This window comes from Brassica rapa, chromosome A03, assembly GCF_000309985.2.
Source record: "Brassica rapa cultivar Chiifu-401-42 chromosome A03, CAAS_Brap_v3.01, whole genome shotgun sequence".
In the NCBI taxonomy this organism is placed as follows: domain Eukaryota; kingdom Viridiplantae; phylum Streptophyta; class Magnoliopsida; order Brassicales; family Brassicaceae; genus Brassica; species Brassica rapa.
The window spans coordinates 16,801,423-16,823,226 of NC_024797.2; the positions used below are offsets into that span (position 1 = coordinate 16,801,423).

Consider the following 21,804-nt stretch of genomic DNA (forward strand, 5'->3'; position numbering starts at 1 on the left):
TTACATGCAATATAACTTACAAAATTCTATTTAAGAAACAAATAATAATAAAAAATAACATGATGCTAATTAACTCATCCTTAAAATAGATTGATTCGCTAACTTTATTCATCTTAGTTTGGTTTTATATGATATGTTTTTGTTTGTCATCTATTGTGATCAAAAATATTTTTCCATTTGTCACATCCTAATCCGTCTCACACACTCTGGCGCCATGAGATAACATGAGTTGTTATAGTCATTAGCAATGGCATAACTATTCTTCCGTGGTAAGCACAGATTACATTGTTATAAAAACATTGTTGCGCCTACAAAACACTATAGAATTCATACATATATATTACAAACACAACAACATCAAACGTCAGAACTTGTGTACCATTTCGTCGGGTTCTTAGATCAAATATCAACAGGAGAAGCATGGCGAATGCATATAAACCACTGCCCATCTATCCGTTCAAACACATTCGACACAAACTGAGCTCCCCAGCTACTACTCCCTTTAGTCTTCACAAACTCCATACTCGTTACATAACCTACTTCCCCTCGTACATGAGCCTCAACATCTTTCAGCTCAATCCGTAACGGGAACTCGTAGTTCATCCACACAACAGGGCTTTCCAGATTTGGACCATAAAGATTCCATCTCAGCTAAATCCCCGTTTCTGAAAGCTTGGTAGAACCGAGTGTTGGCAGACAAAACAGAGGCTTTGTTGTATTCTTGAAGCTCTTTTAGTATGTCCCGGATCTTAGCTGCCTCCACGTAGTTTTCTTCATGTATCTCAGCCTCGAGATCTTGCTTCAACGTGTTCTCATCCAATGATACGCTATCAACATCTACAGTTTAGTTACTGTCTTCGCGTTAGACTCAACAGGACCCTGCTTCCAAATCCAAATAGTGCCACTAACATCAAACAGAACCAAGACTTAAGAAATGGGCCTTACTCTTACCTAAAACTACAAGTTGACCACAGCTTGTAAGAGTAAAACTCAGAACAAACCTTTGTTGTGCAGCTTGAGTGGACCTAACCCGAATGTATTGCTGTTCCAGTGTATGGGATAAGACTTAAGGCAAGTGAAGTAGCTTCGAGGAACCACCAAACAGAGAAGTGATCTCTACTTGGCTTTGAGTTAGAGCCCACACATAAACTTGTAACTAGACCTACATTTATAACCTTGGGCCTGATAACAGCCATTGGTTTAAGAATTACAGAGCCAGTCCCAATTTTCTTGGTATGCATGTTTCAAGTCCCCTATTTTCTTGGTATGCATGTTTCAAGTCCATCGTAATTCTTAATCCAGTTTAGCCCCGCGATGGTAGAAATAGTAAATGAGTGATTTATCTATGTTTTAATTTTGTACACATGATCATTGTTTGTGTTTCATGCTAGTATTAGTGTGGTGCATGTAACATGTTATATGTATGACTTTTGGGTCCAGCACTTTGGGATTATGTCATAAGTAATAAACAAAAGAATACTTACGAACCGTCTTATGTAATTTCAAGTTTGTGTCAACGACCATATAGTTTGTGCCACTTTTTTTAAAAAAAACTAGCGGCTAGATCCATGTAGTTTAAAAAAATATATGTATGAAAGTTTGTGTGATATTAATTCATTTTTAGTATATAGTTTACCTAAACGAGCGTCCCATTATGAATACGACATGTTTTAGTTTCTGCCAGTCATGAGCAAAATATACCAAAACGATTTGATATCATATGTTTACTAAAGTACAGTATGGATGATGATTATGATTTATGAATTGATATTACACTCCCAATCTCGAAAATCTGTGGTAGAACCTACGAAAATAAATTGTTTTTATGAGAATTTCTTCTTTTTATAATTAAATTCTAAAATTAAGTGATGATCCATTTGAAAATGAAGACCAAACTCAACAAATATCTTTTTTTTTTTTTGCTAGTCATGAGAAAACTAAATTCTTTATATTATCAAGATCCTGTTGACATTTTTCGTATCTTAAATAATATAAATCCACATTGATCTTTTCAGAAGTAGTATTATATACTAGTGTAGGTGCTCATCAACTATTTAATTACGATAGATAGTAATTTTTTATTTTAAATATATATATAAACTTTGCGCGCGGGAGTTTCACCAAGCGCATTCAAAGTTTTAGTCCACCGGAAAAAAAAACACAATCTCGTCGTCTTTCTCCCTTTGCCGACGATGGGTTGCATTTTCTTTAAACCTTGGCGTCGCTCTCCATCTCGGTCGATTAAACCAACCATCATCGACGAACTAGGTATAATCTCATAGGCTCTCCACTTATGCGTTTGTTATTTATTCCTGAAGACGATGATGATTGATAAACTAACTAATTAACCTAGCCGTTTTTCTTCGGCAGATAATAACGATACTGATGACGTGAGCTCATGTCCGAATTTCAGAGAGTTCAGTTTGGAACAGTTGAGAGTCGCTACAGACGGATTCTCAGCCGGCAACATCGTGTCGGAGCAGAGCGAGAAGGTTCCTAACATCGTCTACAAAGGGAGGCTCAAAAACGGCAGAAAGATAGCCGTTAAACGGTTTCAAAGGCATTTCTGGCCTGATTCTTCCAAGTTTATCGTTCGTATTTAACCTATCCGTAATGTTGGATTTATTATTTATGATTCTGAATAAGTTTTCTCATGTGCTTTTATTTAAGGCTTATAGGGCCTGAAACAATTATAGATGATATATATACATGTTTTGAATGGTTTAAGACCAGATGATTCATATCTATACTATTAAAAGGGAATGAGTTTTAAAAAATCTACCTATGAAAAGTTGTTGGACCCTTTCATTAGACTTAACTATTTTTTTGATCTCACCTTATATTTCTCTAATTATGCAATAGTCAATTACCTTATATTTCTCTAACTATGCAATAATCAATTACCTTATATTTTTCTAATTTAGTTTAACAATATATTCTAAATATATATATATATATATATATATATATATTCTAAATATATTGTTATGATGATTTTTGATAAGAATATATTATAGATGCTATTGAAAATTTATATTATTAAAAGAAAATATTTTTAAAAATATTTATAAAAGAATTTATAACATCTATATAAAACTCTTTATTTTTTATCCTACCATTAACTACAATAACTATAAATAATTTAAATAATTTAAATAAATCCTATTATATTATTTCTCATTTTGTATGATACACTTCTCTAATTATTTTTCTTATTATTATCCAATGTTATTGTTGTTATTCAATAACGTTATATACATCATATATTATGCTCAAAGATGGATATATAATATTTAGATATCAATTATTAAAATGAAAGCATATATCATACAACATATTATATCATGTCATCTAACATGATATAATTCTAAATATTTACAAAATCAAATTTAATTAAAAAACACTTTAGCAAATCATTTGTTAAAACAAAATTATATATATTTATGTTATTATTTTTTATTACATTAATATATTAGAAGTTTCATTCATCTCTTAAAATATTATTGAAGATTATTTTTTTCCTACCATGTAAACCAAATGCCGGGTCACACTTGATTGCATGTTTTTTCGAAGTTTGCATGCTTTAAATTAACGAGTTTTCATTAAATCTAAACCAGCTTATGTACAAGTCATCGTGTTTACTGGTTCGACGACGGGTCCAAACTTGATATAAAAGTATTGTTCTCATCTAATTGAAAATAATTTATTTTAAAATAATAGACGCACTGAGTATGATCAATCCATATAATTTTTTTTGAAAAAAGTAATCAAACGATTAAAAATATAATTACATAATAATAATTTTTTTTGACATAATAAAATTTTGTAACATAATAATGTATAACAAGACAAAAATAGTAATTCATATCATAAATTTTATCAACTGAAAAATAACCCGCGCTTTTTAAGCGCGGGTCAAAATCTAGTATATTTTAAATACCTAAAATTTGGGGACCAAGGCGGATGTATGTTTTGTTTGGCTGTCTCCAGGACCGACCCTGGAGCGAGTTTAGTCTTGGCTTCATTTCTTTACTTTTTATTTGGCTTTCCGCGAAACCTCTCTTGAATGTGGCAATGTTATAGGTTCTGATCTTTGTTGCATGTGGACTTGGTAGAGGACTGATATTAGGTGCTAGCTTGATCAGTAGCACAGCTGAATTTATTGAAAATAGCTTTGTTTTTTTTTTCCCAGGAAGCATCACAAGCAGTGGGGAGGTGTAGGAGTGAGTATATGGCCAATCTGATCGGTTATTGCTCAAAAGGTCACGAGAGGCTTCTCGTTGCTGAGTACATGCCCAATGGAACACTTGCAAAACACCTCTTCCACTGTGAGAGAGCCAACCTTTTCTTTACAGTTCAACTCTTTTTTTTATAATTTCATTTGTGTCTAATAAAACTGTAAAAATGGTTTTTGTCAGGGGAGAAACGACCAATGAAATGGGAAACGAGGTTGAAGGTTGCGTTACATATTGCGAGAGCCTTGGAGTACTGTAGTTCTCGGGGAATAGACTTGTACCATGATCTTAACACCTACAGAATATTATTTGATAAGGTATGAAGACTTTTTCACTTCAAATTAAAAAAAACTTCATTTATCTTGGTTTGTATAACTTTTATTATTACAATAACTTATGCAAGTGTTTGATGAACAGGTTGGGAATCCAAGGCTGTCTTGCTTCGGTCTCATGAAGAGTAGCAAAGAGGGAAAGAGCTATAGCACAAATTTGTCATTTGCTCCACCTGAATATATGCGTCTAGGTATGTTCTTTTTATTGAATATTTCTGTCACACTCACACAACCACTCTTCTCAAACTGTGAACTTTGCTAGGTACTTTGCTACCAGAGAGTGTCATATTCAGTTTTGGGACTTTGTTACTAGATCTTATGAGTGGCAGACATATCCCACCAAACCATGTAACCTTCTTCTTACTGAGTGTAAATTTTTTGAAGTGAATTGGTTCTTTGTTAAGTAGACTGATTAGTAACTCATGATTTTTAGCTAATTTGTAATTACAGGCACTTGATATGTTCCGTGGCAAAAACTATTTGGTGCTAATGGACTCAGCTCTGGATGGCCAGTACTCTGATGAGGACAGGACAGAACTAATCCACCTAGCTACCCGCTGTTTGCGTTCTGAGCCAGACGAGAGGCCAAGCATAAAGTTTCTTACGTTGGCTCTTTCAAGACTTGAGAAACGAGTTGAGTTATTTCCAAACATCAAAGTGGACAAAAACCCTGTAAGTGATTCTTCAAATGTTTTCAGATTTTTTTTAAGTCTTTCCTATGTATTCATGAGACTTAATAATGACAGACTCTACCAATATCATACACTAAACCTGCAAGAAAGAAGAAGCCATTGCGCTTGACTCCTTTAGGAGAAGCATGCTGGAGAATGGATCTAAGTGTCATACACGAACTGCTAGAGAAACTCGGATATGGAGAGGATGTAGTGGTCACAAATGAGGTATATATATATCTTTGTGAGAAACATAATCTCTTGATACCTCTCAATATAACGTTACAAAAATATATTGCAGTTCTCATTTGAAATGTGCACGGGTCGAATGCAAGAGAATACAGATTACAAGAAGCATGGAGATGCTGCATTTCGCGCTAAGGACTTTGAAACCGCAATAGAATTCTACACAGAGGTATGTACCATTGTAAATCATCAAAAAACCTTAAAATACATTATTTTATAAAAATATGAAATGATTTTATGAACAGTTCATGAGTGGAGCAACAGTGGTATCACCAACAGTTTTGACCAGAAGGTGTCTATGTTACCTAATGAGCGATATGTTCAGCGAGGCTTTAACCGATGCGATGCAAGCTGAGCTTGCATCGCCAGAGTGTTCAACCGCTCTCTACTTACAAGCGGCTTGTCTCTTAAAGCTTGGGATGGTAGCTGAAGCTAAAGAAGCGCTCAGTCATGGCTCTTCTCTCGAATCTTTTTAGAGTTACAACAAAACAAAGATTTGTACAGCTTAAACCAAATATTAGTACCATCAAAATTTTGTGTGCTAAAACAAGATTCGTGTATTTTCAATATTTAGTAGTGTTTTGATATAAAGCATCATTTTAAGCTTGTTGTGAATGCCATGTTACAAAGGTGAAACAACCATCATGATACGGTAAATGCAGACGCCATGACATACAAGTTGCGTCTAAGTTGAAAAGACTCAAAACTCATAACTATATAAACTATTTCTACTAAATTACATCACAAAAAAAAAAGTATAAAATTCTGAAGAAAAATATAAGTCACTATGTATCAGTTCTACCATTTTTTATGTAGACAGGACATTGGTTATGCTCTTTCCTTGTTTAGATGCAAGACAATGATCTCGATGTCCTCTTGAGCCTTGAGGTCTTAACCGACCAGCTGCTTCTTCCATCGCCCTCACGCTGCTGCTCTCTAAACCGCTTCTCAACCAAGCGAGGCTGCTTATTTCCGTCGCTATAGCAGCTAGTTCATAACTAGGGAACGTTGGTGGCTCTAAGTGGTCCACAAACTCTGGACCCAACAGTGAGTTTTTCTGAGAAATGTTAACAGGATTGTCGCTGCAACACCCATGTCCGCATTTCTGAGGCACAAACCGTTCGCTGTAAGCTCCTTCAAGCAATCTTAGCATCGCTGCGTCTTGTTTACATGATTGGAACTTACTAAATGAAGATCCTTCCATGTGATTGTAAGCATTAAAAGAACTGAGCCGGGCTACAGGGCGGGAAAGCGTTGGAGGATCATTATTACCTTCCTCGTTTGTTTTGTCTTCGCATTGTTCTTCAGACACGTCCATGGAGGTTGCTTCTTTGCCGTCTGAAGATACAAGTGGAGTAGTTACATGGCCACCACCGCCTGAAGAGAAAGTTGCTTCTGATGATGCTGCGATGGTGTTCATCGTTCTATCGAATCCAGAATCTTCCCGGACTAAGTTATTCGTCGTCAGCATTTCGAAGTCCATGCATCGACGACTTAGAGTGGCGTTCCAGTGGTTCTTGATAGCGTTATCTGTTCTTCCTGGGAGGAGCTTAGCGATTACAGACCATTTGTTCCCGTGGATGCCATGCGCTGTGATGATAGCCTGATCCTCTACCTCTTTATAAACATTAAAACAAATAAAGAAGTGTTACTGATGAAATAACGCGAAACTTGAGAATAATCAACTAATGCACACACCCTTGGAAGCCACCACCACGCAAGGCCAGATACAAACAACAACAAAACTATAGCCAAGCATAGTTACTAACCTCAAGACTTGAGGCTCAAGTAAACCTAACTTTGTAGTTCATTTTGGATTCAAGGAGAAGCTCACAAAATCACAATCCATAACGATCTAAAATCTCAAACTCAGAAATACAAAGGTTACTCAATTCCGGGTTATTTCTCAATTATTAAAACGGAGACAACACTTCAGATGCATTTCACAAGCAACCACAAGAATCAAATATTACTCTTTTCAAACTCAAAAACAGAGATCCAAAGATTACACTTTTCCAGATTTTTTTCAGTTCACACTGAAACGGATAAGTGATTCCGCAATCAAATTCCAGTTGCATTTCACAAGCATATAAGCTATTAGTATATATATATATATATTATCTATAGTAATACAAGCAACCAGAAGAATCAAAGATTACTCTTTTTTCAAACTCAGAACACACAGATCCAAAGGCTACTCTAAGAACCAGGGCAAGGTTCACATATATGCCGTCAAGCTCACAATTCAATTCCATTTCACAACCAACTATAATCAATCAATAGCCACAATTCAATTCCATTTCACAACCAACTATGATCAATTTCACCATGTCTGATCAAAAACGATCATCAATTCAATTGAAAATTAAATCCCTAATTTAGGTATTTATACCGGTGAAAGGGTTGCGTTTAAGAGACGGATCGAGCTGATTACACCACCGAAGACGGCAAGACTTGCCTGTCCGACCAGGAACACTCCTTGCGAGCAAGCTCCAGTTCCTCGGTCCGAACTTCTCAACGAGATTACTCAACACCACGTCTTCCTCCGCAGACCACGCCACTTTCACTCGCTCTTTGCCTCTCCCCGCCATCGCCGTCGTCTCCGATCGTCTCCAAGTATCTCTCACTTAAATCGTTGGTGTCGCGTGAAAGACACGCTCGCTCTTCTAGATTCGCAAGCCAAGTGCTTCGAGTGTCTTTTTTTTTTCTTTTTTTTTGCCTCATTAACATTAATAATTACTCTTTCACCCTCTATTATTACATTTACCGTTTTACCCTTACCGTTAATCCTCTGTCTTATCTAAATGGGGGAGAGTTAAGTCATTGCCGTATAACGGAAGCGATCAGTTTCAGCTTTAGCGGGAAACTCCACTTGATTAATTGGGCCTACTTAAGCCTTTTATCAACTTAAGACTATATTAAAATACCATATGAATAAAACTTTGGGCCTATGACAAAAAGCCCAATATCATTAAAATAAACAAGAGCCGTCGGATCAGTAACTAAGTAAACAAACACGAACCGTTAATACGAAACCCTAGATCAGTATAAAAACGAAACCAAAACCCTAGTTTCTTCCTCACACCGCCGAACTTTTTTACCTATAGCCAAAGAGGAGAGTTCGAGCCATTATCCTGTGAGCAACAATGGTGAAGGCAACGAAGGCGGAGAAGAAGATCGCGTACGACGCGAAGCTATGTCAGCTCATCGACGAGTTCACCCAGATCCTTGTCGTGGCAGCAGACAACGTTGGATCGACTCAGCTACAGAACATCAGGAAGGGTCTTCGTGGAGACTCGGTGGTGCTCATGGGGAAGAACACTATGATGAAACGTTCCGTTAAGATTCATGCTGAGAATACCGGGAACACTGGGATTCTTAATTTGATGCCCCTCCTTCAGGTTTGTTTTCACATTTTGAAATTTTCTCATAGCTTTTTATTTGAAAGTTTTGATTTTTATTGAGCTGAGTTCTGTTTTTGTGTTTAGGGAAATGTTGGTTTGATCTTCACCAAGGGTGATCTTAAGGAAGTGAGCGAGGAAGTTGCCAAGTACAAGGTTTGATGACGTGGATGAGTTCTCACTTACATGTCTGCTTGCGTTGGTTTAGTTTCAGTTGTAGCTGTTCATAGCTCGGTCTTAATAGTATGTGTAGCTAAAATGATTACTGTCATTTGCATAAACGTGATTATACATGAATGAGTTCTTAATTACTTATCTGCTTATATTAGTTTAGTTTCACCTATAGATGTTCCATAGCTCTGTCTTAATAGTATGTTTTGCTAAAATGGTGCTGTCTTCTGCATCAACTTACATACCTGCTTATATTAGCTCTGTTCTTAATTGTATGTGTAGCTGAAATGATTACTGTCTTCTGCATCAAATCGATCATACGTGAATTAGGTCTTATAGCTGTTAGTTTATGAGAAGTCGATAGCTCTGTTCTTCTTCGTAGTATGTCCAGCTAAAATGATTACTGTCTTCTGCATCAGCTTGTGTAAATATTTGATGGTTTCTCATTGTGGATTGGATTGAGATATAACTCTTTCGTCTTTGTCTGTTTTGTAATATGAACAGGTTGGTGCTCCTGCTCGTGTGGGTTTGGTTGCCCCAATTGATGTGGTTGTCCAGCCTGGTAACACTGGTCTTGACCCATCCCAGACATCTTTCTTCCAGGTTTGGTTATTAATCATGCTTTGTAATACTCTGACTTGCTGAAGCAATTATTAACTCATAAATGTGTTTTTGTAGGTTCTTAACATCCCAACTAAGATTAACAAGGGTACAGTCGAAATCATCACCCCCGTCGAGCTCATCAAACAAGGCGACAAGGTGGGTTCTTCCGAGGCCGCCCTTCTAGCCAAGCTCGGCATCAGGCCGTTTTCATACGGTCTTGTCGTCCAGTCGGTTTACGACAACGGTTCAGTCTTCAGCCCAGAGGTTCTTGACCTCACAGAAGACGACCTCGTCCAGAAGTTCGCCGCTGGTATCTCAATGGTCACTTCCTTGGCTCTAGCCATCTCTTTCCCAACCCTCGCTGCCGCCCCGCACATGTTCATCAATGCCTACAAGAACGCATTGGCTATCTGTATTGCCACTGAGTACACTTTCCCACAAGCAGAGAAGGTCAAGGAGTACTTGAAGGTTAGTTCATCAAATTGTTTTTAACTTTTTAAATTTGATATTGAAGTGTTCGTGTGTTGTTGATGTTAACACTGGGGTATGGTTTTGGAATGCAGGATCCTAGCAAGTTTGCTGTTGCTGTAGCTGCCGTGTCTGCTGACGCAGGCGGTGGTGCTTCGGCTGGAGCTGCCAAGGTAGAGGAGAAGAAGGAAGTGGTTGAGGAGTCAGATGAAGAAGACTACGGTGGTTTCGATATGTTCGGTGATGAATAGATTAATAAATCTATTGAGTTACGTTTTTGTCGTTGCTATTATTATAAGTGTTGCTTCGTTTGTAGTAAGATGTTTTCAATGTTCTCGACTTTGGCCACTTCAGATTTATACACTTGTCTTTCTAGTTTGAAGAAGTTTTGCTTCTTGAAATATTTTGATAAATGCCATTGTTTCAGAGAGATTCAGTTTCGTTTACACCTTGGAGAGATTCGAAGCTGATCAATGTAGGTTCAAACTTCAACGAACCGTTTACAAAATTATATATTCACTGAATCCTCCGCCAAATAGACTGAGGCCCAATTCCTGGCCCGGCCCGGCTCGGCCCGGACATGAAAATGTATTTAAAATTAATGTAAACAGAACAAAAATGATTTTGTTTCTTCATACTGGAATCTTTTTTTTTTTTTAACACATTTTTTTTTTTTTTTTTTTTTTTTTTTTTCATACTGGAATCATATCTTCATTTTTCAACAGTTCAGAGCTCAAGAAAGGGACAGAGGAAGAAGTCATTAGTTTCACTTTTGTGTTTGTGTTTCAGTGTTGTAAATTAGCTTTTATCAATGGAGTTAGGATCTTCTTCAATTGGGCCGTGCTTCAAGGCAGCAAACCCTCCTGTACGAATCTCTAAGAACACCAATCTCACGTTGACAAGGGGAAGTCAAAGATTCCCATTCAGAGTCTCTGCTGTTTCGTATAAAGAATTCGCGGAGTCTGCTCTGGAAGAAACCAGGAAGAGGGTCGCTCTTGAGCCTTCACCTCTCCAGGTAGAATGCAATTACTTTGAGCTTTAGTTGTCATTAGGACACTGACCATAACAAGCATTTGTTATAGTTACATTGAGCTTGAGTTGTCGTTTAGGACAAACGCACGGCAAGTATAAAAACTACTAAAGAACATCCTGAGCTGTCTTGTTCATCTATGTGACTATATCAAAGATTCTGGGGAAGTTTGTCTTGATTCAATTATGTATAACCGTGACATTTTTATAACACAAACTATTATGTATAAGGTCCAAGTACACAGGGAGGGAACTGATTTGTCTTTAAACACTGATCCATTTCAATTTTAGGCAAGCTTGACTGGTAAAGCCTGTTTCCTTACTTTTTTTTTTTTCTGATCATCAAACTGTTTCAGGAAAGGTATAGTAGCATGACAGGACTTGATGGCAAAACACAACTTCAAATGCTTGCTTTCAAATCTCCAAAGATTAGACTCTTGCGGAGCATGTCCATTGAGAACGAGACAATGCAGGTATTATTAATTTTAATATATGTGTACAAATTTGATTGGCATGATCTCTGTGTATATGACCTTCCGAGGAGGCTGAAAGAACATGTTGCTTTAGTCCTCATTTCTAACCATTAAATGGTTTATGATTGTTTCTAGTGACTGTATGATCTTCAGGTGTTTGACTTTGCTGGTTTCATGGAGCCTGAGTATGATACTCCCATATTCTGTGCTAACTTCTTCACATCTGCCAACACCAACATAGTGGTGCTGTAAGTTATTTTCTAGATATGTCTATGTTGTCTGAAAGATGGAGACTTGATGTCCAAAAGCTTACTGTATCCTAGGGACCTGAATCCATTGCATCAGTTGACTGACCCGACAGATTACCAAGACAAGTATTACAAAAACATAATGTCTATTTATCACAAATATGATGAGGTTAGCTACAATAAACACGAAGTTACTCAACTGCTTGTGTGTATGAACTGATCTGAGTTTTTTTCTTGCAGATGTTCCCATGGGGAGGAAAGCTAACTGCTGAATCCATAAAGTTCTTTTCACCTTTGGTGATGTGGACTAGATTCTCATCTAGCCAAGAGAAGCACAACGCTTTGTTCTCTGCGTTTCTTGAATACTATCAGGTATACTCAGAACTTGTGTGCTGCTGCTGGCTAAAAGCTAAGGTGTTAACAGTAAAACATGTTTCTCTTACCATAAAGGCATGGCTTGAGATGACAATCCAAGTGAAGGAGGAGAAGGAGCCGTCTCAGGTGAGAGCTAATCGTGAAGCACAGCACAAGTACCTTACATGGCGAGCACAAAAGGTGATTTACTTTCTGTTTAAACAGACATTTGTGTTCTGTATTGTTGTGACAGTGGATCTTTGTCTGGTGGTTGGCAGGATCCTGGACATGGTCTTCTTAGAAAATTATTTGGTGAAGAAAAGGCAAAGGTATAACATTGAGTGGTTTCACTTGTTGTCCTTGTGAAGATGTTGTTAATAATTGATTTTTGAACAAAACCAGGAGTTGTTGAGAGATTTTCTGTTCAATGGGGTGAATGAGATGGGCACAAAAACATTCATTGATTACTTTCCAGAGTACCAAACAGAAGATGGAACTGTGAGTGACAAAAGAAGTATCATTGGGAAGTCTTTTGAAACTCGGCCATGGGATTCAAATGGACTGTTCATCGGCTAACAACAGGAGAACATGAAGTGAACTTGAGGAAGCACGAAGAGTCTCTTAGTTCTGTGTGTTAATACTTTAGTAAGCATCTTCATATGATTGTTTTGAGTTTACCAACAACACTGGTTAATGTGTTGTTACCGTTGTTTATCTTCTGCTGGTTGAATTACATGTTATCAAATAAGAGTAAAACAGCCTTTGGACATTCCCAATGAGTACATATTTGCTTCTTTGATCACAACCTCTGCCTTATCTAATGGTCTCTCCAACTTCCTCTCAAAGGGTGAAGCCAAAGAAGCATCTCCATCAGCATTTTAAGAAAAAAAAATCTGAAAATATCCATTGAAGAAAAGAAACTTTATTACTCTGAAATGTTATTTTTTTGGCTTAGATTGTCATCACTCATCAACATGTTTTTTTTCCTTTCCATTAGATATATCAACAATCAAACTGTTTCAATGTAAGTAGTTAATTGTGTTTTTGTTTGTTTTAATGTGTAGCTGCAGAATCTTCGTGAGCATTGCCTTTTGCCTCAAATCAAATGTGCTTGTAGGTATATCAAGTGTGTTACTAAATATTTTGGATCTCTATCTTTAAAACTATAAATGTTTTAACGGTTGAACAACAAAATCCGTTGTAGTCTAGCTGGTCAGGATACTCGGCTCTCACCCGAGAGACCCGGGTTCGAGACCCGGGTTCGAGTCCCGGCAACAGAGATTTTTGACTCTTGTAAATGATATTCATATATGTTTTATGTTTTAAGTTTTATGATATCGCTGATTCTGTTCAGGCTCAGGACAAGACTTCCTCGGAAAGAATAGCTTCTTGCCGTCAAGCATTGCACGGTTTGAATGGTGCTGCTTCGGTTTTCATATAATCAATGTCGGTAATTATCTCCCCGATATTGAATATCAGATGAACTCTGAGCATAGTTGTTTTGAAGCAATTTTGACGTTGACGATCCCGGAAATGTAGAAAGTTAGTGAAGTAATTGCCAAGATGATGTTTGAGCACGTAAAATAGAACACAAGCGATGGATAATATGTCTAACGATTAGTTTCAAATCAATAGAACACTTTACAGTTTGAATACATTGACTTGCTAACATATTAAAACTACTTTAAAATGTTTGCTATGTGAACATACAATTAAAACATTGTATAATAGTTTCATTTATCTCATTTCTTATTAACTTCTTAATTTTTGTAGTTCTGAAGATCAGACTCGAACCTGTGACCTACAAAACCGATTCCACCAAACTAATGTTGAGACATGTTAATGCTTTTAGTTTTTCAACTTTGCCTTTCTATCTCTCTTCGTTTGAGGACTCCTACTACAGATAGCTGCTGATTTTCATGGTAATGGTAGACTCATTTTATAGGATAAAACCATATCCAGATAGATATATTCGGTACTTTTGATATATGCGTTTATTGGATCCACAGTGCCATCCTTTTGATAAAAAGAGAATTTCTAGATACATTAATAATCACAAAATATAGTATTATAGAATAATTGTATAAATGTTTTCCCACATCAAAATGAGTTCCAATAGTTGATGGGGAACACATAGTCATAATGTAAAATATGAACGGATTCAAATTCATGTGTATGAAATGTTAGTAAAATTATTAAATAATGAATTAGTTATAAATCGATATTAAAGTTAGGAACAATTAATCATCTAAGACACGAAACATTATAATAAAGCAAAACCTAGAATTTTGTCTTGTTTTAGGTGCGTTTCTTGTCTTGCTTTAGTAACATGCTAAAACAACAAAGAGTCTACTTTATTGGGATTCCTCACTCTAATAAAAAAAATAAAAAAATCCTCCGAACAAGTTTTGAAAATAGATGTTCACAAAAATCAAGTTAAATATAGACTATAGTTATGATTCTTACATTTTTTTTTCTAAACGGATTTTTTTACTTGTTTATACTTGGCGAGTTTTGATGTATTCCATCTACGTTTCTTTTACCTAAATCTGTCTTGTTCTATTTATGTCAACAAATACTATACAAGTTTAAATATTTTCCCACCATGTGAAAAAGTCGTTCTCAAACAACGGTGTTTATATTTTGACGTCTATATACATGACACACTCACACATCACATACTAATAATACATTTATATAGATCTGTACATTACAAGTTAGTATAATATACATGGACACTTATTAGTTAAAGAGTATCCGAGTAAGAAAGGAGGTAAAGAGACTTTCATAAATGTGAATAGAATGACATACAGAAGCATGTTGGGTCCAAAATAGAGGCTTTTTATGTAAAATAATAAATCTTTTGCGATTTAAAAATTTATATAAAAGTGAAAATTAAGCTAGGCTGTGTTTTTCTTCTTGATTAAAATTGGGAAAATCAAAAAGCCTTTGATTTCTGTGAGTTGTCGAATGTTGTGGGCCAAAAGGTTCATACTTTGATTGTCATTTTCCAACTCATCATTTCTCATGTAATCATTACATTCCTCTTTTTGTTTTCCTTTACCTTTGATCCAATATGTTCCATATTTTTCTTACAAAAAATTGCAATCTTATCAAAGAGACTAATAATTATTGTTGGTTAAAAAAAAGACTAATAATTATTGGACATGTTTAATTTTTATTAAAATGTCAGAAACCAGTTAAGTACTAGTTTAAGGCATTTCCAATTTATAGTATTAGTTTAGTATCAAAATCACACTATTTTGGTGTAGTTCCAACACTAGAAAAAGTTATATTAAATATAACACTATACACTTCATGCTAGAAATTATTTTTATATTATTAACACAATTTTTTTTATTTAATATTTAAAATATAAATAATTATTATTAGGTAACTATATTACATACAAACAAATGACACGAAAAATGTTTTTTTCTACAAATATTATATAATATTTAACTAACAGGTTTAAATAATTTTTCAATACACATAATATTTACTATAAATATTTAATTGATTATTTTATAGGTATTTAATCTCTAATTTATTATTTATTTATTTGTACATTTTATTAATAAAAATAAGTAATAGTATTTTGTGTGTTGAATACTATCACACCAAATTTAATGTGATATTATAGTGTTATACTAAAACAATATGGTTTATAATATTCGGTTTAATGTGCTTTTGTGTAAAAATCATACCACAAATAGAGTATATTGTTGGGTTAAAGATGATCTTAGATTTGTTAAAATTACTATATTATTTTGTTGAGTATATTTCTTTCATAAACGAGTTACATCAATTTACATATCAAATGGTTATTGTGGATAACGAATTAAGCTTCAAATTATTATTACATTTTTTTTGTTTTTTTAACAACATTTTTTTTGTTATTACAAGTAGTTTAGGTTGATCAACAGAATTAAAGTATTTGTGTCTCTCAAATGTTTAGGGTTTGTGTTCGCATGGTTAATTATCTGTAAGCATGAGCTGGTATTTCTTTGTTGTTCAGTGACTTATTGTTGACTGTGAAAAGTGAGTAAAAGAGAAGAAGATAGATTCATCTTTGGTCGATGAATCTCTTGTATGGTAAATCTTACAAATGTGTATAAGAACTGAGTGAGCATATATAAACTAAGTAACTAACCCCATTCAAGGCCATTTTTGGCAAGGAAGATGTATCGTACAAAGATGCAAGGACCAATTCATAAGAAACATCATCAAGCAAATCAACTATACCGTTTTTACTGTCACAATCTCTTACAGTATTTTTACCGCTCCGCAACATTTTACCATGCTATTAAACATAATGTTTCTTGTTTTTTTGACTAAAATAATGTTTCGTGTTTTCCTTATTTGTTTAGATACCCGTAGAGAAGGAAAATCTTAATCATGATATTTAACTCATGATTATATATGTGACACAGGCCAAACATGATATATTATATATCGTTGAATAATTATTATGTTATATAGAGTAATTTATATTGCATTACTACCATTAACTGTTTTGTCATAAATTAGTTAAGCATTGTTATAATTAAAGGGCGTTTGTAAGATATTTTACCCCGACTAAACAAAATGATTACAAGGATTTCTATCTTTAGATCTCCATTCATTAAAATAAAGAGAACTATTTTTGTCAACATTTAATCATTTACCAAGTGCTAAAGTGAAAGGTGAAGTAATAATACAATAAAACACCCACATTAATGGCATTGATTGCGTGAGGTTTAGTGGGATAGGAGGCAACAATGGGCGGCCGTGCCTCACACACACACACACACACATACACACACGATGCTCAAATAATTATTAGAAAAAAATACTGACGACTTAAGAAAAAAAACTTATACGATAATGAAGTATATCTTTGATGCTAGAAAGACATTGATTAATATACGAAAGTAGATAAGGTAACAAATGATGAATTATGAACGTGGGATATGATTTAATTGGAAGATTCTCGCCCACACGTCTGATAATATATCTACATACACATCGCTCTATATATGTTTCAAGATTAAAAGATCAATTAAAAAGATTGAAGATCGTAATCAATTATTCACATATATATTACTTTAAAAAACGTATATATAATTTCTACTCTAAGAACAAACTTATTCCACGAACAATAAAAGCGTTTACAAGAAGGACAAGATTTGCTTCCCATGGTAGAGACACTCAGAGACCGTACTAGTACTACTACCACGATAAAAATATACTTCCAAAAATCAAATTAATATGCATCCACAAAACCTCACACAGAATAACTATACTTCAAATAATTGTTTTTTTTTGCGGGAAGAACAAAAAAAACACAAAAGAAAAGAAACAAAAAGAAAAGCCAAGACAAATTTGATCAGATAAAGGAAAAAATAAAGTTAAAGGTAATAGCATGCATCGCAAAAAGCATATAAATAATTTAGTCTTTGAATATTTGATAACGATAACATATAAAAATATTTGAACCATATTTTTCATAGCTCAATTTCGAGAAAAGCTATTCAACCCCATTCAAAAATAAATCACAGTTTTTTTGTAAAAGAAAAATAAATCGTAGTTACTACTAAATATTCATCACTTTCAAAAACACAACATATCTAGAAAAAAAATGTTAAAATTGTGATATCTATGTTTTTATTGGTTACTAATCATAAATTAAAATTTTCAAATAGTAATTATTTTTATAAATTTAAAATTATGGAAAATACATAATCAGATAAAATGATGTATTATAGATTTTAAAACATACATAAAAATTAATTTTAAATCATGAAAAATAAATAATCACAGAAAATGGTGTATTATAGGTTTTTAAACATATATAAAATGTAACATACAATCTAATTTTTGAATTGAAGGTACAAGTAAAATACATAAAATTAATGTTATCCTATGTATTAGTTTAATAAAATGCATACTTTTCATCAAGATAAATGGTATAATCAAAGTTGTTTCTATTGTTACTTCAATCTGATAAGTGTTCGAATATCGAGAAGCTTTAATTACAAAATGTATGAAAAAGAGAAAAAAAAATGGAGAGAAAAAGAAAAAGAAAAAGGAAGAAGCGAGAAAGCGAAAGGAGAGAGTGTCATAGAGACAAGAATTTAGTCCCGAATCTTTAAAATTCCAAAGAATCCCTTTTATTGGTTTTTCTATATATATATTTTTAAAAACTAATTTTTACTGTGGTTAAAGCAGTAATTTTCCTAGTTGACGTAGAAGTTGCTTTGATTGATGCGATAATTGACATGGTTATTACTACGGTAGAACTGTAGAGAAGCAGCACTGACAAATATATTAATACTCAACTGGTATCGTAAAATAGTTAAAAACGAATTTGGTTTACGTATTTTTTTTTTTTGGTAAAATAAATTTGGTTTACGTATTTAGATCAGAGAATTAGTTGCATTACATGTCTTAAAATAGACCAAACAATTTTTATCGGATGCTCGATATTTTTGCTTTTTTTTTTTTTTGTTTGTTAACTGGATGATCGATGTTGTGTTACATTATGTTCTTTAAATGTTTTGTTTCGTTGAATCACCACTATATTTTAATACTAAGATGTAAGTCAAAAAGAGTTTAAACTAAACTGAAACATGTGTGCATTGGAAATTTGTCAAAAGCAGTGTGAAAATTTTGATTTTTAGTTAAAATCGCTTTTGACAAAGCATGCAAATGATCCACTTTGTCACTAACCCAACATGTAACGGGTTTATATTACACGAGACAAAACCGGAAGAACATAGCTTCAGATTGTTATCTTTCTAATTAGTATTTACTAAACAGCAATCACTTGAGTTTAATGTTTTTTTTTGGTAAGACTTTACTCTATCCATAGGCATGTTAACAAAAAGTGTAACTGAGGACAAGAACCAAAGTTTAACGTGTAAGAATTTTAACCTTTAATATATGTTTCCATAACGAAGATACAAAACAAGTTTTGGCTTATATGATCAATAAAGCTGGTTAAAATATCTACTAATCAAACATAATCCAATTTCCATCTTTTGATTAAATATTAAAATCCTAGATTACCACACGAAAACAAAAGATACAAAATTAATTGTAAATATTTTTTTCATAATTTATTTTATTTTATTTTGTTTCGTTTCTATTCATCTCCTTTCTTTTTCAATACCTTGGAGGCAGACCAAGTTTCAGAAACAACACAACCAATCTCTCTCTCTCTAACGTACGTATTCTCTCTCTCTCTCTCTCTCTCTCTCTCTCTCTCTCCCTCTCTCTCTCTCTCTCTCTCTATAACCAGAGAGACAGTGATGTCACTACTCTAAGCAGAGGAAAGTATCAACCACCATTTCCCAGTCATGAATCCATCAACGGACCCCGCAGCAGCTCTAGCTCCGCCTCCACAACCACCGCAGCCCCACCGTCTCTCAACCTCCTGCGACCGTCACCCGGAGGAGCGTTTCACCGGTTTCTGCCCTTCCTGCCTCTGCGAACGCCTCTCAGTCTTAGACCAAACCAACAACACCGCCTCCTCCTCCCGCAAACCTCCGGCCATCTCCGCCGCGGCTCTCAAAGCCCTCTTCAAACCCTCCTCCAACGGAAACGCCAACGGTAACGGCCGGGTTAAACCCGGTTTCTTCCCGGAGCTCCGCCGCACAAAATCTTTCTCCGCGTCGAAGAACAGCGACGGAAACGGACTCTCCGGCGCGTTTGAGCCGCAGCGAAGGTCTTGCGACGTCAGACAGACCTCTCTCTCGAACCTGTTTAGCCAAGACGAGCAGCGAAACGCTCCGACGACTATCCCCGGCGGAGAGGTTGACGACGAGCCGAGGAGGTCCAGCGTCCAGGAGCCTGTTCTAGAGGTTAACGACGAAGAGGAAGCTGAAAGCGACGATCTTGATGAACACTACGTCGAAGCTTGCGACTTTGAGATTGTTAACGACTTCGACGGCGATGTTAACGGCGTTACAAGCGAGGTTAACGGCGTTAGAAGCGACGAGATCGTTGAAGAGAGGGAGGAGGAGATAGAGGAAGTCGAAGTCCCTGAGGAGCTGAAGCCAATGAAGGACTACATAGATCTTGATTCGCATTCACAAACCAAGAAGCCATCGGTACGACGTAGTTTCTGGTCAGCCGCCTCCGTTTTCAGCAAGAAGCTTCAGAAATGGAGGCAGAACCAGAAGCTAAAGAAGCGGCGCAACTCCGGCGACCACCGTCCCGGATCCGCTAGGCTACCGGTGGAGAAACCGATAGGGAGGCAGCTCCGGGACACGCAGTCGGAGATCGCCGACTACGGTTACGGCCGGAGGTCGTGCGACACCGATCCTAGATTCTCGCTCGACGCCGGAAGATTCTCTCTCGACGCCGGGAGATTCTCCGTCGATATCGGAAGGATCTCGGTCGACGACCCTCGGTACTCGTTCGACGAGCCGAGAGCTTCGTGGGACGGGTCTTTGATCGGACGGACAGTGTTTCCGGCGGCGGCGAGACCTCCTCCTCCGCCGTCTATGCTTTCGGTGGTGGAGGATGCGCCGGTGCACCGTCACGTGACCCGAACGGATATGCAGATTCCGGTAGAGGAACCACCTCCACCACCACCACCACAGGTGGTTAATAATACATCCAACAATGTGTCCGACCCGGTTATAATACCGGGCGGGTCAATCCAAACCCGAGACTACTACACTGACTCATCCTCCCGAAGGCGGAAGAGTCTCGACAGGTCCAGCTCCATAAGGAAAACGGTTGTGGCGGATGTGGACGAGCCAAAGCCGCCAGTATCATCAATAGACACTTACTCAGGATCACTGAGGGACAACAACTACGGTGTGGAGACGACTGATAACGGTTTTCTCCGGGACCCGGCGATCACCGGCGAGAGGAAGGTGAGTAGTAATGATAACAACAAGAAGTCGAGACGGTGGGGGAAATGGAGCATCTTGGGGCTTATTTACAGGAAGAGTGTTAACAAGTACGAGGAAGAGGAGGAGGAGGAGAGGTATAGGAGGTTAAACGGCGGAATGGTCGAGAGATCGTTGTCGGAGTCATGGCCGGAGCTGAGGAACGGAGGAGGGCCGAGGATGGTGAGGAGTAACAGCAATGTGAGCTGGCGGAGCTCCGGGGGTGGAATGGGCAGGAAAGTCAACGGGTTGGAGAGGAATAAGAGTTCAAGGTATTCGCCTAAGAATGGGGAGAACGGAATGTGGAAATTTTATTTGGCACCGATGAAAGGTAGCCGGAGAATGAGCGTTGGAGGAGGAGCTGGTGGTGGTGGTGGCGGTGGGTGGGGGAATGGTCACGGCCATTCTATAACGAGGAGTGCTATGAGGATGTATTGATCAACATGTTCATTGGGTGGTTCGGTTAAGGGGTTTAGCTCTTTGAACCGTTTGTTTTTTTGTTGTCATTTTGCTGGTTTGGTTTAATTTCGGTGCAATTGGTTTACTTTAAAATGTTAAGGGGAGGGGCATTTCAAACGAATGACTTGTTGACGTTGTCTATTATAACCGGAATAAACCGCCTTTTAACTATCAGGTATTCGTTCAAGACTTTCAGTTAAAAACATAGATTGGTTTGGTTCACAAACCTAAT

General features: G+C 36.3%; 5 protein-coding genes and 2 non-coding genes across 9 annotated transcripts; 5 read left to right on the top strand and 2 right to left on the bottom strand.

Annotated features, from left to right (window-relative positions):
* Positions 1-342: 342 nt before the first annotated feature.
* LOC103860139 lies at positions 343-1,285 on the bottom strand. The gene is made up of 3 exons (XR_004456222.1): positions 1,212-1,285; positions 1,002-1,124; positions 343-882 (listed from the first exon to the last, which is right to left on the bottom strand). It is a non-coding gene; the product is annotated as an uncharacterized LOC103860139 (transcript).
* Positions 806-6,239, top strand: LOC103860140 (serine/threonine-protein kinase BSK6). Of its 3 annotated transcripts, XM_009137739.3 has the most exons (10): positions 806-2,268; positions 2,371-2,591; positions 4,193-4,328; positions 4,419-4,552; positions 4,653-4,758; positions 4,830-4,915; positions 5,018-5,239; positions 5,314-5,466; positions 5,540-5,653; positions 5,730-6,239. In XM_009137739.3, the coding sequence occupies exons 1-10, from the start codon at positions 2,193-2,195 to the stop codon at positions 5,958-5,960; spliced, it is 1,479 nt and encodes a 492-aa protein (XP_009135987.1). In that variant the 5' UTR covers positions 806-2,192; the 3' UTR covers positions 5,961-6,239. The 3 variants fall into 3 exon arrangements, with proteins under 3 accessions (XP_009135987.1, XP_033142151.1, XP_018513502.1); XM_033286260.1 differs by lacking the exon at positions 806-2,268 and having other exon boundaries at positions 2,351-2,591; XM_018657986.2 differs by lacking the exons at positions 806-2,268; positions 2,371-2,591 and adding an exon at positions 3,358-4,083.
* Positions 6,107-8,311, bottom strand: LOC103859307 (transcription factor MYB1). Its single transcript, XM_009136817.3, has 2 exons — positions 7,877-8,311; positions 6,107-7,101 (listed from the first exon to the last, which is right to left on the bottom strand). Exons 1-2 carry the CDS (start codon positions 8,073-8,075, stop codon positions 6,293-6,295), a joined length of 1,008 nt encoding a protein of 335 aa, XP_009135065.1. The 5' UTR covers positions 8,076-8,311; the 3' UTR covers positions 6,107-6,292.
* A 239-nt stretch (positions 8,312-8,550) lies between these two features.
* On the top strand, positions 8,551-10,557 carry LOC103859308 (60S acidic ribosomal protein P0-2). Its single transcript, XM_009136818.3, has 5 exons — positions 8,551-8,885; positions 8,973-9,041; positions 9,561-9,659; positions 9,735-10,127; positions 10,223-10,557. Exons 1-5 carry the CDS (start codon positions 8,631-8,633, stop codon positions 10,376-10,378), a joined length of 972 nt encoding a protein of 323 aa, XP_009135066.2. The 5' UTR covers positions 8,551-8,630; the 3' UTR covers positions 10,379-10,557.
* Positions 10,558-10,783: 226 nt separating this feature from the next.
* Positions 10,784-13,022, top strand: LOC103859309 (phytochromobilin:ferredoxin oxidoreductase, chloroplastic). The gene is made up of 8 exons (XM_009136819.3): positions 10,784-11,142; positions 11,513-11,629; positions 11,783-11,877; positions 11,953-12,046; positions 12,118-12,249; positions 12,328-12,432; positions 12,510-12,560; positions 12,634-13,022. The coding sequence occupies exons 1-8, from the start codon at positions 10,939-10,941 to the stop codon at positions 12,805-12,807; spliced, it is 972 nt and encodes a 323-aa protein (XP_009135067.1). The 5' UTR covers positions 10,784-10,938; the 3' UTR covers positions 12,808-13,022.
* Positions 13,023-13,266: 244 nt separating this feature from the next.
* Positions 13,267-21,743, top strand: LOC103859310 (protein OCTOPUS). The gene has a single exon (XM_009136820.3). It carries the CDS (start codon positions 19,572-19,574, stop codon positions 21,549-21,551), a length of 1,980 nt encoding a protein of 659 aa, XP_009135068.1. The 5' UTR covers positions 13,267-19,571; the 3' UTR covers positions 21,552-21,743.
* On the top strand, positions 13,426-13,511 carry TRNAE-CUC. Its single transcript has one exon. It is a non-coding gene; the product is annotated as a tRNA-Glu (tRNA).
* Positions 21,744-21,804: the final 61 nt, after the last annotated feature.

Excerpts from the sequence above, each read along its gene's own strand:
- LOC103860140 (XM_009137739.3), top strand. The coding sequence starts at position 2,193 with ATGGGTTGCATTTTCTTTAAACCTTGGCGTCGCTCTCCATCTCGGTCG. Across the intron at positions 5,467-5,539 it reads ATGTAGTGGTCACAAATGAG|TTCTCATTTGAAATGTGCAC; the intron begins GTATATATATAT and ends AATATATTGCAG. Across the intron at positions 5,654-5,729 it reads CAATAGAATTCTACACAGAG|TTCATGAGTGGAGCAACAGT; the intron begins GTATGTACCATT and ends TTTTATGAACAG.
- LOC103859307 (XM_009136817.3), bottom strand. The coding sequence starts at position 8,075 with ATGGCGGGGAGAGGCAAAGAGCGAGTGAAAGTGGCGTGGTCTGCGGAG. Across the intron at positions 7,102-7,876 it reads TAAACGCAACCCTTTCACCG|AGGTAGAGGATCAGGCTATC; the intron begins GTATAAATACCT and ends ATGTTTATAAAG.
- LOC103859308 (XM_009136818.3), top strand. The coding sequence starts at position 8,631 with ATGGTGAAGGCAACGAAGGCGGAGAAGAAGATCGCGTACGACGCGAAG. Across the intron at positions 8,886-8,972 it reads ATTTGATGCCCCTCCTTCAG|GGAAATGTTGGTTTGATCTT; the intron begins GTTTGTTTTCAC and ends TTTTGTGTTTAG. Across the intron at positions 9,660-9,734 it reads CCCAGACATCTTTCTTCCAG|GTTCTTAACATCCCAACTAA; the intron begins GTTTGGTTATTA and ends GTGTTTTTGTAG.
- LOC103859309 (XM_009136819.3), top strand. The coding sequence starts at position 10,939 with ATGGAGTTAGGATCTTCTTCAATTGGGCCGTGCTTCAAGGCAGCAAAC. Across the intron at positions 11,630-11,782 it reads TTGAGAACGAGACAATGCAG|GTGTTTGACTTTGCTGGTTT; the intron begins GTATTATTAATT and ends TATGATCTTCAG. Across the intron at positions 12,250-12,327 it reads CGTTTCTTGAATACTATCAG|GCATGGCTTGAGATGACAAT; the intron begins GTATACTCAGAA and ends CTTACCATAAAG.
- LOC103859310 (XM_009136820.3), top strand. The coding sequence starts at position 19,572 with ATGAATCCATCAACGGACCCCGCAGCAGCTCTAGCTCCGCCTCCACAA.